General features: G+C 33.6%; 1 protein-coding gene across 1 annotated transcript in view; it reads right to left on the bottom strand.

Annotated features, from left to right (window-relative positions):
- The window catches only part of LOC110452369 (titin-like), a 69,541-nt gene extending 56,526 nt beyond the window's left edge, over positions 1 to 13,015 (bottom strand). Inside the window, exons 1-4 of the mRNA XM_021500846.1 lie at positions 12,808 to 13,015; positions 10,469 to 10,483; positions 4,375 to 4,413; positions 1,078 to 1,098 (exon numbers count right to left, since the gene is read on the bottom strand). Of these exons, the coding sequence (XP_021356521.1) occupies positions 1,078 to 1,098; positions 4,375 to 4,413; positions 10,469 to 10,483; positions 12,808 to 12,841 (109 nt within the window). The 5' untranslated portion in view covers positions 12,842 to 13,015. The remainder of the gene's footprint in view (positions 1 to 1,077; positions 1,099 to 4,374; positions 4,414 to 10,468; positions 10,484 to 12,807) is intronic.
- Between the last annotated feature and the right edge of the window lie 5,403 nt (positions 13,016 to 18,418).

Here is an 18,418-nt window from a genome sequence, read left to right as displayed (position 1 = left end):
CTTACACATAATAACCGTGACATATAAAGAGTTACCTGCCTTCATATTGAATTTTGATATATGATATGCAGTAATTCAAAATTCAAAAAATACATATTTCATTTATAGTTTTATCAAAAACAATCTAAAAATCGGAATTCAAATAATTGACAGGTTTCCTCAATGTAAATAGTATGTACAAAAGGTAGCATGTAACCTTCAAATATCCCAGAACACTCAATCTATCGACATTGCCTACAAATTCAGTGTTTTTGTTAATATCAGTAATCACTTAATGTCTTCCTACTTATATACTCACGTCGGATTCCAGGATATGTATATGATCATTACAGTTTTGGCTAGGTAATGTAGTTGTCCACTTATTGTTAGTAGTTCTACATAGAGTTACTAATGATTTCATATATTTGTTAAGGTTCGAGGTATATCTCTTGCAGTATTCAACAGCCAATATCGCCTCTCTTAAGATATATGTTCACACGTAATGTATGAGTACGTTTCGCTACATCATGATATTCCTTCTGGTTTATATTTGCATTATTATTCAAAAAATGCATTTATCAGTAACTCAATACATAAATCATTAATCAAATAACTTAACAAATATCATTGGTAAGTATTTTTTTTTTATTTCTAAACTACACCTTAAATGTGTATTTATAACTTTATATAGGATTGGCAACCTTTCTATAATGTTATATCATTTATTGAAATAAAATAAGTTTGTATTAAAAAAAATATAAATTGGCTGGAAGTTAATGATAAATGTATTACTTTTCAAAAATTAACAACAATATTCAACTGAAAAGTAATTTGAATTATATGCTACCTTACAAATTATTCATATGATTTAAGTCAGTATTATCTCCCCTAGACTTTTAGCATAATAGGATTCACAATTACTTCTCAATAGTATGCGTGAAGTAAATTCTATTCATCAGCGTAGTTCTTTTAAGCATAGTTTTATTTCACTATAGTGTGGCATATACAACCAATATTTGTAAATGCACTTCTTTCTCAACAACTTTTACCAAAAGTATTTTGTTGCTAGGACATCTAGCTCCATGAACTTATACTCACGTCGTTGTCCACGATAAGGATCTGGGGATTACAATTTTCGGTAGGTAAAGTAGTTGTTCAATTATTTTAGTAGTTTTTTCAAATAGTTATATTTTGTTTTATATATATTTGTTCAAATTAGAGTTATACCCCTTGACGTATTAAACAACAGACGTCCTCATTCTTAAGCTGTATTTACATAATATCAGGTTATGATATTCATGCATATAAGTAATTTTGAGTAATTGTGACTTACATGATGATACACATCGTGATTTACAGTCGCATGATCATTTAAAGATAGTATTTTATCAGTAATTTAATATATATATCATTATTGCATTTACTTGAAAACGTTATCATTGTTAAGTAAGTATGTTTTTACACTGCACTTGAAATTTGTACTTGTTAATGTAATATAGGATTTGCATAATATCTGTAATGTTATAGAATTTATTGAAATCAAATAAACATGATATGAATATTTTTTTCTAAATGAATTTAACATATAAATAATAAAACGTGTAGAGTATACTATTTATCATCAACAGTATTCAACTGAAAACTAATCTAATTTATATGCCACCTTACACATAATACATAAGATTTAGGTCAGTTAACTCCCATATACTATTAGCAAAATATGATTCACATAATCATTTTTCAAAGATAAAACAGTAAAAGTTAAATTTATTTTCTGTATGTGATATGTTTGTGGAGTTCTTTTTGAGTGTAGGTTTTTTCACGATAAGGTAGCATATATTATCCACACATTCTCCATGCACTACTTTCTACCTTATAACAACATTGTGATTTTAGGAGGGGTACACCAATCTATATCAATACTCTTATACTCACGTTGGGGTCCAGGAAAGGGATCTGAGGATTATATTTTTTTGGGGGGTAAAATAATAGTTCAGAATATTTAAATCATTGTTATCACAATTGGATGTATCTGTCATTTATTTTATGAATTCGTAGATGTCACACTGATCTAAATCAGAGTTATTCCTCTTGACGTGACCAGCAAAAGGCGTTGCCACGTCATTAATTCCATGTTGAAACGTATCGCTATTACCGTCTTGTAAATTAAATTTGGGTAAAATCTGTTGAAGTATATATGAATATATATCATAACTATTTAAGTGATAATTATCACTTTTTTAATATATACTTTGTTTATATGCTATATTGGTGCAGTTTTATTTGAAAACGTGAACGATTAATCGATGCTGATGAACAACTGGGTCACCGTAACCTCATTTCCTCTTCATCTACATGGTTTTAATATACTGCTTTTCCCCTTTTCTATTGATGCATTCTTCTTTTCTTTTTTTTACATCATGGTAGCCTATCATCGATGCCTTATTCCGTTTTTGCGTATTGCAGAGTTATCTTCTCTTTGGAGCAGGGATTGATTGTTACGTCATTGGTTTGTGTGAGAAAATTACGTCGTTTTCTCAAAAGTTGATGAAGTTACTCTCACAAACAAGTGACGTAACAATCAATACCTGCTTCCAGGAGAAGATAACTCTGCAATACGCAAAGACGGAATATCTCTTCTTCAAATAAACGTTATTTGATTCTCAGCATATTAAGGTACCAACAAAAGTATTGTCTTAAGTATTGATGAAGCTATTTCTTTAATCTAATTATTAACAGTTTGTGTATTTATTATTCCATGTTTGAATTGTAGTTGTAATTATAAAAAGTTTGTCAATTGCCCTATCCTCATTTATATTGTTAAAAGAGTATGACAAACCCACGTTGAATTTTGTAGACTCGTAAGAACATTTAACTCACAAACTTTTTAAGGTAAATCTGATTTTCAGGATTTTTTTAACATATCTGTTTCAAATATAACATTTCCCCAAATTGTATTACATCCCTGTATGCAAGGATGCATACATTATGTTGGTAAAACACAAGCTAAGATCAAAACCTTTGATTAAAAACAATCTGCTGGCAAATAGGTGAAAGCTATTAAAAAGCAATGTGGTTAGAGGATAGTCACGTGATCAACATATTTTCTTAACTAGTAAAATCAATAACAAACGACTTGCTAAGGTAAAGCAGACATACAGGAACACTAAGGACGTATGCGAATTTAAATCTGTCATATCATTCTATAATGTACAAATATAGCTTTAATCCCGCACTAATATAGTTGAAATAATTTCGCATCTAATGACTATAAGCCATATAATAATACTTCAGATTATATAAGGGAAATTCCTAGTAGCAATTTACATAGAACATGCATACGACATGCCGATTTTCCAATATACACAAGGATAAAATACGAAACTATCCAACTACTGATCATGTTTGTGAAAAGATTGTGTATAACTTTGCATCTAATAACTTGAAGATATGCTATAATACATTTAAGTAAGAGCAATATCTAACGCTTATACTAATTTAAACTAAAATGCATAAATTAACGATGTTCATAATGTTCACTGTAACAGATTAAAAAAATAAGCATCTACAGGTCTTCTATGATATATATATATAATGTACTTACCAATGGGGAATGTTGGGCCTGAGTAAGCATTATACGTTACAACTCATACTATTAAACGAAACATTTTATAAATCCTTCAAATCAATGATTATTTATGATGACCTGCTGAACTTTAATTTGATACTACGGTCACTTAACGAATATAAAAACTCGCTGTGGAAAGCTGCAGTTGTGTAATGCAATGACATGGTATTCGATTTGATGAAAATGTTAATGGATGATTCAAAATGGTAATGAATTCATTTTGCAGATGTGGAATTACATAAAGCCGTGTTGAACATTGTGTGAATGACTCAGTTGAAGCAATGTCCATAGCCTTCCCGATCTATATGAAACATGAATAGGAAATCCAGAGACACCTAGTTATAGTTACGCATTTTGTCCGCAGATGTCGGCGTTATTACGTTTTGTGCTAAATTGAGATGATTTTTTCAGGAAATTTGTTGGCGGTTAGCAAGGTGGCAAATATAATTAGGGACATCAAATCGAGTTTTTTTTAAGCTATTCTGATTTATATTTCAGTCCAAAAGCAAAAAAAAAAAAAAAAAAAAAATTACTCACATTTCTTATAAACAAAACAATAAAACAAAAAGATTAAATAAAATATTTGCCTAATGGAACTTGCTTCAACCGAAATGGATTAACATATCCAATTAAGCGCTGCTCAAAATGTTGCTCTTCCAGACAGAGGTGAAATTTGTGTGTAGTCATGGTGCTTGTGAGCTGTTACAGAAGCGTCTGTCATTAACAACGTGTTGAAGCCTTGTTTGATCCGAGGATCATCAACTTACCATTGTGTCCATATCTTCTAGATTTCGGTGGTGAGGGGTCTAGAGTTTATAAATTAGTAAATCAAGGTGTCGTGTATCCAAGGGCTGTTGTATTTTATAATCGCCTCCACTAGCAGCAATGTTTCAATGGTGGTGCTTTGTTTTTGAATAATATGATTGTTGTATCGTTACTATTACTTGTAATGCTACGATAGTTGCTGGATGACTTGTATTCCTGTTTGAATAGGACAGACAACTGTTTGCGTAATACGAGTGTTCTTGACTCTCAAATTTCTACTGGTATCATATTATAAACTGAATAGAGGTCATTGTAAATGTACATATTAAGCGGTAGTCTTTTTTTAGTGCTTGTGTTCAAATAAATTTGCTGCCCATCAACAAATGACTCGAATTTAAATAGAAATACACACAAAAATTGTCAACACTTCAAGACATATGTAAAAACCTTAGAGCAGAAGCATTTGGGACATGGCAACAATCCCCCCCCCCCCCCCCCCCCCCCCCCCNGGAAAACTCATCAAATCCGAAAAGTTATGTCTCAGACGATTACAACCAAGCAGTTGACAAGTCGTTTTTAACAGTTTCATCAAATGGACATTTCGTTTGAACTATCATGCGTTAGTAAAATATACATCGTTTGCTATTCGTGTCATGCTGAAGCATATCTCCTGTCATTAAATGGGCATTGAATTACTTGTAACATCGGTTACAACACAAAGTACGACATACCATAGATATCTTTGTATAATTTGGTAAGGAATTAGGTATGCTGGACAGAAATGATAAGTACGCGATAGCTTAATGGCAATGCCATTTTTCCCTATGAGTCTGAGGCCTAGACAACAGAAAGGCCTAGTGGTAGATCTTATATATATTTATTAAATGATAACGATCATATTCGTTCTTATGCTTACTACAGAAACAGTAAAACATATAATGACACATCACAATGCACCGACAGGTAACAAAATGTTAAGTATCTAACAACAAGCATTACATGCTGACGCTACAAACAAAATGTCAAATCAAGTTAATGGTGGGATTGATTGACAGGTCCCTCCCACACGTGAAATCACTAATGTCATACACACCACTAGTGATCCTAAATAATATAGATGATGCTATCAATTTTAGCATTCAGGTGTGTCAACCTTGTCACCTGATCAATAACAGAGTTACATGGTTGGTGATACGCGCCCCAGGGTAAGTGTAAAGCCAGACAGCTGTGTCTTTATCGGCACATTATCTTCTCAAACTCTTTCATCTTACAGTGGTTTCAAGTGTCGTTATTTATCAAATAATGTGTTTTTCCAGTTGTTTTGCTGTTTCTTATCTTTTTGATATCATCTTGTGATAGGATTTCTGATTTTGTTATTGGGTGTTTACACTAAAACAATCTCTGTAGTATACATGATACCCTACCATAAAATAAAATAACTAGTGCCTTATATTTTTATCTTTATTATGTTTAGTCTTCCAATAAATTTATATTAAATTAAAATTATATATATATATATAGATTGCAAAAATTAATTTTCCCTATTGTCTTCATTTCAACTTCAAAGTTAGTTCAATATGGATTAAGACGGTAAAGGGCGAGACATTCAATGGACAAAATTGTCCCGGTATATTATTTCTGATGCCATTATATCAAAATATATATTTGAAAAGAGGACGAACAGTTATGCAATAAAACGATTCGGTAAAATGTCATAAAGGCGACCCTGATTGATAAGCTGTTGTCAGACAAAGGTCTGCTCTTATATCATATGATCAGTGGTCTGATGTATGGTTGACGGGCCCAGGTTGTCCTCGTCGTCGGCCGTTAACGTTTTATGAGTAGAGCCGACCATCGTTAATGAAAGAGGCCAATGCGCATGCCATAAAGTGTCAATAAGGCATGTACAATTGCAATAACTGGATCGTATAACAAACCAAGGGCCCCGGGAGATTGTGCGTTCATTGTTATCTATTCTCGTAACTGTCCAAACACTCGTCTATCAATTTATATATATGCTGTGTTTATGTGTCTTAGTAGGCAGATTTTGCATTGATCCACATAAAAATTGATCAACCACATGTCCGTATGCACAATAGGATGACGCGCTCTGTGGTTTTACAAGTGATAAAGCATTAACGTTGTTCTTCGAGTTTGAAATTGATTACAGTGATGCATTGACACGGTGTTATTTATGTGTGGTTTGTGGTGTGGTCAATTACAACAAATTGCATTTCGAAAAATGAATTATCTGATGTTAAAAAAATGTTGAAACTGTGCATAAATTAACTTTAAGCTTAGTGAATGTCAACAAACAAATGCTGACGTAAAACAAAAAATAGCTAAAAGAATTGCATCACTAGTTTTATAAAGAATTCAGTGCATACTAAATCGCAATAGGTATGTCCATCTAAAAGTCGATTATGCTAACATAGGCGATACGCATTATCCTACACTAAATTAAACTGTTCGTATTCCTATTATTTCGTGGTAGAGTAAAACCACGAATATTACAGCAGCAAAACTTGGTTAAATGTAATAATGTGCATTATCCTACACTAAATTAAATTGTTCCTATTCATATATTATTTCGTGGTAGAGTAAAACCACAAATAATACAGCAGCAAAACTAGGTTAAATGTAATAATATGCAGTTCAACATATACACCAAACAATCTCTACTTAAAGAAAATTTCCTCTAGGAGTCCAGTTTAAATCTCCCCATCGCTGTTTTTTGTGTTAATTAAACCTGTAACACGATATCACTTTCAGTTAAATGAGGCTTAATGAGTGATATATAAATGTTGATTAAATTATATATTCAAGCATGTACTTAATGGTCTTTAATCTTTATTTGATTTTGTGCGTTACTTTTTTTAATTTGTATATCACATTACCGTTGTATTATACTTTTCGTTGTTCAATTATTCAGATATTGGACATTTTATCATCGTTTAACACTCACCGTTCAATTTCAGATTATTATATTTCTTTTACCACACGATACATATCTTAACACGACGTTTACCTCCGTGTTTGGTGACAGAAACGAATAAAAATAATTTACATACATTAACAATTAGGCTCAATCTGTCGTCTATTTTTCATCCTCTAATAATTTAATCCGTTAATTATTTTACTATCGTCGTGACGGAAAGGGCAAGCCACAATGAACAACATAACATCTACATACACATCAAACTAAATTATGTTAATTTTAAGGTCAACAATCACTTGCTGTATTAAGTTAAAGAGGACATCAATTAATTTGTTGAGGTCAAATGTCACTCAAAATGGTTTCATAACTTGACAAATACGATACCATGAACACGATAGACTATTTTAACTGTCAAACGAAAGAAGCCAAAGAGTTATTTCCTTTTAATTCAAATAATGACATCTCTGTCACGTAAAAAAGGGTGTAGCTATATACATTTATTACGAATCAAGTGAAGTCAGACATGTGCCCTGGTTCTGATAAATGTGTGTTATATATATTTTCCATAACAGATGATATTGGCTATAGTATTTATCTAATCCCTGTTAGAAACTAGAACAATGTGTGTATCTACCCCTTAGAACAATATCTCGCCTTCGTTTTGCATATAGCTATGGTATTTTTTTAATTAGTGATATTAATTTTCCTATTGTATGAATCCTATTCCTGATAAACTTTTCTTTGACATCGTTTATCTACCTCTTATTTTTCAATTTGGCCATTGTACTTATATATCTATTGTAAATAGGTAATCGTTATTATACTTATAAAATTGCAAGTATATTGATCATCTAATTCTTGGTATATATTTTTAACAGTAACGAAAGACACAAAGTTTACAAAAAAACACTTCTTCGGTTAATTTGCATATATATTTAGATATGAAACATAATACATCTGGTTTTAGTATATTTGTTTTTACACCATAAATATATACATATTAAATCAAATAAGCATGACACATACTCAGTACATGCTTACCTTGCTAAATTCGATTCATTCGTAATACACGGAAGCTAAGATGACATCTCTTACACCTGCATGTTTTTTGTGTAATCAATTTTTATTCTCGTGTTGTCAAATATATTAATCATAGGTCAGTCTCTACGTCTGAAACGCCATGAACGTTACACTGACGCCATTAAGCTTTATTGCTGAGTAAGCAATAATACTCTATATCAGAATATTTATTTCCTATAGCTATCAATATTCCGTTCGTTTAATTAAATAGTTCGTGAGTACAGTAACATATTGTTTAATAATACGCGAGTGCAGTAATATTATTATATTACCTTTTGTGAAATGTCATAGCGTCAACACATAATGGCATATCATTAAAGTTAAGGCGTCACACTATCATTAAAACGGATCATTGACACACATTAAAAAATTCGCAGAGAACCACATAGGGCTGAGGTAGTCCACATATGTTCGTCGTGTAAAACCAAGGTAACCGACACACGACATATTAATATATCTAGGTAAGGGGTCGAGAATGTTAACGGTAATGCTGTGTAGTGGGGAAATTTTGCCAATAGACCTGATGGCAATGTTTGAGTCGGGATCTTCCAAAAAAAGATTTCTAACCTAAAACTATTGCCATGTAATACGTTTTTCCTAAATCGTTATAAAATAACAAATCATCGGCTGTATATTAAGTAAAAAAAAAAAAAAAAAAAAAAAAAAAAAAAAAAACCCCGTTCAAGCTTGAAGAAAAAACATAACTCTGTTTCGTGAAGAACGACTGGAACACTTGTGCTGGCTATTTTTGTTTGAACTAAATGCCTGTATTGACCTTATTAAAGACTGAAGAAATATTAATGATTAACATTGAAAATTCCGAAAATATGGGCCAAACATGCAAAAGTTTTGCTTTGATTATTTAAAATATTTGTTTGTGTCAAGTAACACAATCAATTGCTTCCATTAAAAGGGGAATGGGTGCTCATATCATAAGCTTTTTGAAAGAACTCCTTCTCATTATGACATGTTTGGATGATGACGTCTCATTCAAAACAATAGCATGACGTCATCTTTAGGTGCGATCAAAGTAACCACTTTTTGAACAGATTTGGATATTGCAAGCATGTATTAAAAACTGGACTAACGCTATTCGAAACTGTCGGGGAATCTCGGATTAAGAAAGTCACATACAGAAACAAATGCGCCATATGTTATCTTTAGAAATAAACAAATGTGGTTTATTCCAATAAGAACCCAATATACGCATGCCGTTATGGCTATATCAATGTGTCCTTAATATTGCAACCTTAAAAACTGTTTGTAATTTTGTAAATTACGAGTTCTTCAGCTCAGATCATTGGAAATAATGTGCATATGAAGACACAACTGAAATGAATGGGCAGAGAAGAAGGAAAAGAATAGGACAGATCGCAGGTGTTGCAACGAGGTCAACATATTTAGTTTAGTGTTATCTCGCAGTTTACTATTATATATATGTTCGTATGTGTGACATATCCTAGTTTTCAGACGCAGGTACATTGTAGAGTGTGTTTCTGAGTGGACAGATCTTACCAAAGCATGTTCTGGTTCCAAAAATATGTGTTTTAACAATTTTCCAATATGGAAGAAAAGAATCAATTTAGTAGTAGTGCTATGTTGTGTATACTGCAGAAAACTTAGACCTGTTTAAGGCTGTGTGGTGTTGGTATCATTGTGTAACATTGTTTGGTATGACATATTGCTCTGTATCAATACTAAAAGTGTTCCTTTTTAAAATGGATTACACTTTCAGAAAGGTATACATGTAGATATAAATGCTGCATATTCCTTCCCTTGAAGTTTCCAATCGATAAAAGGTACACCACACAGCGTTTTTTGTTTTATAGGTTGTTGACCATATAAAAACGCATTGAATTAAAATTTAATTGAATTTGAATACAGTAATACAAATCAATTATGACAAAATCAAAATAATAACTTTTATAAAGCAAACATCTTATTTATAAAACAAAAATGCGAGTGATTTAATTGTTATATAAATCTTGCAAAATCACTTGTTTTACACTTAAAAATTGAAATTTGAAAAACTTGACTTTAAGAATACATATAAAATTCTGTAAGACAATAAAACTTACCACTTGCGGCCAGGCCTACAACAAATGCAATATGACATTTTATTAAATACGAATTAATCAATTAATGTAAACTTACGAACATTTCTAGTTCTATTAAACACCTAATATACCTAACAGATTTGTATAACATATCACTGTATACAGATTATAAACACATGAAAAGATGACTCCTTATGGCTGCATCTGTCATTTTTTTAAACAATATGGAGGTTCCCTCAACTTTCTAAGTAACACCGAACACGATTAAGCAGACTCTCTTCGACGTCGTAACATGTACTAGACGAGTTTTTGGATTCACGTTTTTGTTTCGGTCGATGTATGTACTAGTTTATTTTTCATTGACTCCCTTTTCGGTTGTAAAGTATACTTGACTAGATCTTAGTGACTCCTATCTATATAATAAAGTATACAAAATAAACGTTACACACTAACCTAACTAGCTTACAATATACTGACCATTTTTCGACCCTTTCCATTCTCAAATATGCTGGACAAGATTTAAAAAAAACCTTCTCTGTTGTAATTTATACATATCTAGATTTAAGGGAGATTGTTTTCTCCGTGTACTATGATTTCAGTAACACTTCGGTATAATGTTGTGTTATTTGTGTGTTGGGAAAAACATCGGGCTAATTTGAAAAAAAACTCATTTCTGTTATATAATGCACTGAGCAGAGTTTAGAGACCAGCTTCTCCGTTGTAACTCAATTTACTTCACTCGCTTTTAGAGACTCTCTTCTCGGTTTTAACTCAATCTACTTCACTCGCTTTCCGAGACTCCCTTCTCAGTTTTAACTCAATCTACTTCACTCGCTTTCAGAGACTCCCTTCTCAGTTTTAACTCAATCTACTTAACTAGCCTTTATAGACTCCCTTCTCCGTTGTAACTCAATTAAGTCTTAAAAATTAACCAACTTTTAGACGTACCTTTTGATAATGCCTTCCCCTGTTTTATAGTTTACAGCATTAGGTTTAACAAACATAATTATCCTTTTTAAAATGTACGGGATTAAATTTGAGATTCTAAACTAAACTAAGTAAACTATGTTTAGTTAAGGCGCTCCCTGTTTTAAAGTATACTTGACCAATGTTTTAGAGACTCCCTTCTCTTTTATACAATATGCTAAATTAGTTGTTAGTGACTCGTTTTCAAATTGTAAATAATGTGGTCTCAGGTGTTAGAGAAACATATGAATATTACCAAGGGCTAGATGGAAGAGACAGACACATTCCAACAAATAGATAAGAAGGTTATTAACTTAAAGAGTGTGTGAACGTGACTTTACTTTTTTGCTTTAGAGATACTTTTTTTATTAACACGATTTAGCGATCTCGAGGTAATTGTTTGGTTATACATTTTAATGCAGAAAGATAAGGGATACTTTTGTCATTCCTTCTCGTTATAGATGTGGGTGTGTCCATTCGCAATATGTCTATGTAAAAGTATAAGTACGAAGCTAGCGAAGCAAGACGATGCATTGCTTTTTTGACCCGTTCATACTCATTTATATATATGCATATACATTTATAATTGATCTCCCTTTAGCTATTAAAACCCTATATTTGGCAAATATTTGCATATTAGAAATCATTTTCGCTTATGAAGATATGGACATTTTCTTATTTAAACATATTATTTCATAACTTACAAGCATATCCTGTGTTGGAAAGGGAATCCTCATAATGCTAGACAATTTAAACTATATAATGCCATAATTCCATTTTGGGCTACTTCAATTGGGGTTTGGTTAAACATATGGCCAGGTTATAGTTTTGTTTCAAATAGCGTTGCAAACTTTTTTTTTTTATATGTTTGCAGGTTAATGTTGAGAGATGAAAACGTGTTAGTACATTTTGTTTTATCTGTTCGACTCTCGCAAAAAAGAGCGCAGAGTTAGTCTGATTTTCAGTTCAGTGGCCTTTTTATATATGTATTATGTTTGATTTCCCCTTGCAATTACATGTATATACCTTATCCAATGATAAGAGTAAAAGACATGATTTGTATAGGAAACATCCATTAATATATCACGATAGTAGCTACAGGATACCTAACACTATATTTTGCAATGATTTAATGAGTTATGCAAATCTGTTAAAAGTCCGGTAAAACACCAACTATTGTTAAAAACCAATTACAAATTAAGATCATAATTGTATATCCTTTTCCACATTGTGCTATTGTTTTTATTATTTCAAATGTATATACAGGTAACTAAAACATATCAATTAAAAAAATCAGTATATTTTCAAATATTTTTTCGCATATATTTCAAGTCTTATATTATATCGTTTCGTTTTTTTATAAATTAAAATTAAAATTCGTAAAGTATACTTACCGAGAAGGACCACTGTAACTACCAACGAAAGCATTTTTCCTGATGCGAGACACAAGACAATGCAAACGTGTAATTCCCGTGAAAGAGTTGATAAGCAGAACTGGCTCCGACGAACCCTATTCAAGTCTGACGGTCCTCCTTATATACCTGTCCCAAAGGTCTCCGTCATATACCTTCCAGCGCTTACCTGAGATTTACTTGAGCTATACCTGTGAGTTACCTGTAATATACCTGTAGCGATTGGCGTGGCGGACATCAATAACACTTATTAAGCCCACAGTGACAGCTGGACAGGCACTAGAATGAACGGTTATTTTTTTGCGTGCATAATTAAATTTCATTTATTTACTCTTAATTTTAATTTTTTAACCTTCTTTTATATTTAGATAACACTGTTTAAGAAATAGTAAGTGCATGTGCTTCAGATTGTTAGTATGAGCGCCTGTACCTTAAATATTAAGTGTAGTGCGTACATGTGTACATGTATGTGTATACTTGTTTTCCGTTTTCTACTGAAACCAAAGATGTTTTCGCGTGCGGAAATTTTCGCGTTGTTACTTTCAAAACTGATAATGATTTAATTTCATTGCGTTGACAGCTGTTCTTAAGTCTTCATTCTCTTTCTACATACAGTCTAAATAATCTATCTTTATACACGCGTTTGGACATTTTCGAGGTAAAACATTTCCAAACTGCGAAAAAACAAACTTTTACAGTATCTTGACTAAGATGGGTTTTAGTATTCCCTAGAACATATTCAGTGGCACAATTATCGAATCATTACTTGTAAACTATATATCTATATATGTTTTACAACAATTATGAAAGAAGTTGTTACAAATTATATAAATCGATTTTGTTGGTCAGGATGTTAGCGCACTAGGAGAGTTATTGTGCGAGGAAAGCCGGAGCACCCGGCGGAAACCAACGTGGTCGGGCAGGTGACCCTACACCTGCTCACGTCTGATCGACGAATCGAACCCCAGTCGCCTTGGTGTGAGACGAGTGCGTTATCAACTGCGCAAACTATCACCTCTCCTTTTTTTAATTAACAAAAATGAACAATTAATAAAGGAACATAACTTCGGCGTTCCTTTGTTACTTCTTCTGTTTCAGGTATCGAACACCACATTATTATCATAACTACGTCATATAGAGCTACAGGGGTACGCTGCACATAGCCCAATATTCAAGTTATAACAGAATTATATATAGCTTATGTTTTACGCGTATTATCTCCGCAGATGTTAACTTAGTTAGTGTATGGCCGATATTAAATGAACGTACTTATATTGTACACGCATAAGTCTCAATTTTGACGTCTTTTTCTTTTTTTATTCTAGAACAATAATGCTGCAGGTTCACGGTATGCAATATATGTTTTCTTCACGTGAAAGTATATAGACTAGAACACTTGTCAGCAAGGATCTTTTCATGCGCCTTACCGAACACCCACCCTTCCAAGTCTATATTAAGTAACACTAACCTTTACCTTGACCTTACAACATGAATACACCCCTATTACGCATTTATATATCGCAACGTATCTCTATGTGAAACATTTCAAGAGATTACAGTTTTGAATTCCGACCATAATCCTAGGGTATATGTTATATTAGTTACAGTGAACTTAACCTTGACATTTTTCAAAACTGTTTTCAAACCCTGTTGCACATTTACAAATCACTGTATACATATCAACATGTCATATTTTTAGCCAGATTGATATTTCGGTTTCCGAGATAATCTCCGGAAATGAAAGTATTGACGGACAGACGGACGGACAGATGGTCACCGGGGTTAATTTAGAACACCCACATCTCCGATACGGGACCCTTTACATGTCAAGATGGTGCCAGTTGATGAGGCTGAGAAAGTGGAATATATGATTTTGAATAGTAGACATGAGAAAAATAAGTGTTGAAAATCTCTATAAAACTTCATTATATGTGAAAAAAGTCTTGCAACACAAATAGTATAGCTTTTTGTACGCCTACTTTAATGTTAATTTAAGTATTACGCCATTATGACTCTGCTCGGAAAATGCTATATCAAAATAAAATAAAATTGTTAGAGAGAACCCTTTTATTTACCTTCGCTATCCATAGTCGTAAGGTGATAACAGCAAGAGCTATTACATGCCAATACTAATTATCAATCGTGAACTGTTCGGGTCTTCCCTTTGATAATTTGAATATTCGTGGACCAATCGTGGCGTGTTGTCTAATTCAAAGTATGACGGAAATTCCCGAATGGTTTTCCGATTTTCGTTCGCCACTGGAGGAAACTGGTAACCATAATAACCACGATCTTGTTCCCGCCAAAGTGGCTGTTCAATCAATTGATTAACAGTTTGTATTAACAAACAGTTTCAACCGCATAAAATAATAAAGAACGTGATTTTTAAACAAAATGTTTTTGGGGTTTTTTCCCGCGAATGATAAAGTAAGGATAGTTCCATTCAGACATAATTTCCAATGAACAATATTGCGTAGCATTGAAATGTTTGAACATAACTGTATTTCATACCATTGTAAAAGTTAAAAAGATGAATTTCATTTTTATGAATATTAATAATTATTTCCGTTAGAGAGTGCACTGCTTAATATTTTGTGGAGGCATTCTTCCCGCCTTTTCATTTATCTGTTCTCCAAAAGGAATGCCGAATTCATTAGTATTGTTTTATCAAGGTGAGAAATCTAGCGATATGTGATAAGGTTTTAAATCAATTTCAAGTGCAATAACATTCATCTCTATTTCAAAATGAACACGGTTGATTCTCACTGTAATCTATTAAAATAAATTGCAAGGCGTTGCGCAATAATGAACGACAAACTGCAACCTCCGTGACATTATGATGTTGTAACGTTAAGCGTAGGCATGCGTGATGACATTAGATCATTGCTATGTTAGCACGTTGTTATGTATAATTATGTGGTAAGCTTTGTAGAAGAGACATTAACGTATATAAGTATGTACATATTCATCATGTATTTGCTTAAGAATCCCTATGGCATTGCCAAATCCCTGTAATTATGCATTGGAAACCTGTGTGTCTGGCATGACAATAGGTTTTATATCAATCATTTCTTAAACGAAATCTTACTTGTGGAACTATTTAAAACCAAAAAGGAGGATAAAAGAACACAAATAATCAAAAACAGTGTTTTAATGTAACAAATTACACTTTGCTAGGCAGGAGATTGAACCCTTGACCTCATCTAGTTTAACTTTTGCTCCAACCACAATTCATCTTCTTAAACAAGGTAAGTACCCTAAAGCAGTCTCTCGAAAAGGACATCTAAGGGAGGTAACTTTGTATTCGAAATATTGCTGTCAAATTAGGGATTTTTTATGATATAAATCAAATTGAATAAAAGATAAACTATTGGCTTCAGCCCGCATCCGGTGATATCGCATTCTTCCTGTTATACCAGCCAGCATCCGGTGTCATCACCCTCTTCTAGTTATACCAGCAAGCATCCGGTGACATCACCCTCTTCTAGTTATACCAGCAAGCATCCGGTGTCATCACCCCCTTCCGGTTATATTAGCCAGCATCCGGTGACATCACCCTCTTCTAGTTATACCAGCCAGCATTCGGTGATATCGCACTCTTTCTGTTTTATCAGCCCGCATCCGGTGATATCGCCCTCTTCCGGTTATACCAGCCAGCATCCGGTGACATCACCCTCTTCTAGTTATACCAGCCAGCATCCGGTGACATCACCCTCTTCCGATTATATTAGCCAGCATCCGGTGATATCGCCCTCTTCCGGTTATACCAGCCAGCATCCGGTGACATCTCACTCTTCTGGTTATACCAGCCAGCATCCGGTGACATCACCCTCTTCTAGTTATACCAGAAAGCATTCGGTGATATCGCACTCTACCTGTTTTATCAGCCCGCATCCGGTGATATCGCCCTCTTCCGGTTACACCAGCCAGCATCCGGTGACATCACACTCTTCCGGTTATATTAGCCAGCATCCGGTGACATCACCCTCTTCCGGTTATACCAGCCAACATCCGTTGACATCACCCTCTTTCGGTTATATTAGCCAGCATCCGTTGACATCACCCTCTTCCGGTTATATCAGTCAGCATCCGGTGACATCACCCTCTTCTGGTTATACCAGCAAGCATCCGGTGACATCGCCCTCTTCCGGTTATATTAGCCAGCACCCGGTGGCATCACCCTCTTTCGGTTATATTAGCCAGCATCCGGTCACATCACCCTCTTCCGGTTATATCAGTCAGCATCGGCATCCTACACTTGCAAAACCTGCTAATCCGGGTCTGCATCGACACTTTGACGTCTACAGGAAACACGAACGGAAAAACGCGTACGTAAACGATTTGATTCGTAAAGGAAATTAATAGTAAGATAATGAATTTGATTCAAGACTCAAAAGCTGTCAATAACGATACAGAATGAATTGTCAGGAGGAGGCGAAACAACGCTTTATGAGGCGGATCTTTCTTTTTCTTATTAACGTTGTAACTAATCAGATATAAATATATCTGTTGAATACCGTGTATATGTCATAGGTGAAAATAACGTTACATTCTGCTATTCCGTCTTTGCGTATTGCAGAGTTATCTTCTCTTGAGAGCAGGTATTGGTTGTTACGTCATGTATATGTCATGGGTGAAATACGCAAAGACGGAATACCAGAGATGTTCACATCTGTATTTGGTATTTAACATGAAAATCTTGTTCTTTTTCTTTTTTATTACATATTCCAAAGTAACACGAGGACAATATCGCGTCATCAAAAAGTTCGGGAATAAATAGCTTTATATTTAACGCTTATAACGTCACGCTTGACAACAAGCTTAAGACTATGTGCCATTTTGAACGGGCTTCTTAACGCGATTCTATCATTTTTAGCCCACTTGCCCGAAGGATCAAGAGATCGTTTTATACATAAAGTGTCGTTGTTTGTGTTCGCTTAGAGCTTCATCACTTATGATATTCACTGTGGTATCAGTTTCGGAGCCCACAGCTTAAACAACGCAGTGTTCATACATTGTCAAATCTCTTTTGGAACTTGAACTTGAACTGTATACTTTATCACATTGAAGCTTTCAACCAGAATGGTCTAGATCTGCCCTGCACTTTGTTAAAATTGAGTTTATTTCCGGTAATTTATATATATGTTATATAAATTTCATAACCAACGGCCGTATATATATCTAAAATATGCATGTAAACACGAGGTGGATAGCATGTGAGCACTGTTGCATACAATACAATTCCCCAGGTGCTGGTTTTGGCCTTCAATGGTGCTTTTCTATTGTAAAAAAAAATAAGTATGCATATCACTGTAAACAGCTTATAGTGCCATACCTGAGCTGATTGATCAAGGCAAAACCAAACTTGAACTTGCACAATGTATGTTTCAGAAGTATGGTTATATTTCTTTATTTATTCCGATCCAGATTTTTGTATTCCTTGTGTAAGACACATCGGAGAGAAGACACACAGCACAATGGCATACAAATAGTACAATATATTACAAATTTACAATGATGCGTGTATACAATAATAGTCAAATACAATAGGATGCACATTGGCATACGTGGTGTTAAAATGAAATAACGAGCG

The sequence above is a fragment of the Mizuhopecten yessoensis genome, unplaced genomic scaffold (genome assembly GCF_002113885.1).
Source record: "Mizuhopecten yessoensis strain PY_sf001 unplaced genomic scaffold, ASM211388v2 scaffold6647, whole genome shotgun sequence".
Classification (NCBI taxonomy): Eukaryota; Metazoa; Mollusca; class Bivalvia; order Pectinida; family Pectinidae; genus Mizuhopecten; species Mizuhopecten yessoensis.
The sequence above is the reverse complement of the archived record's forward strand: the minus strand, read 5'-3'. Positions and strand labels throughout refer to the sequence as shown.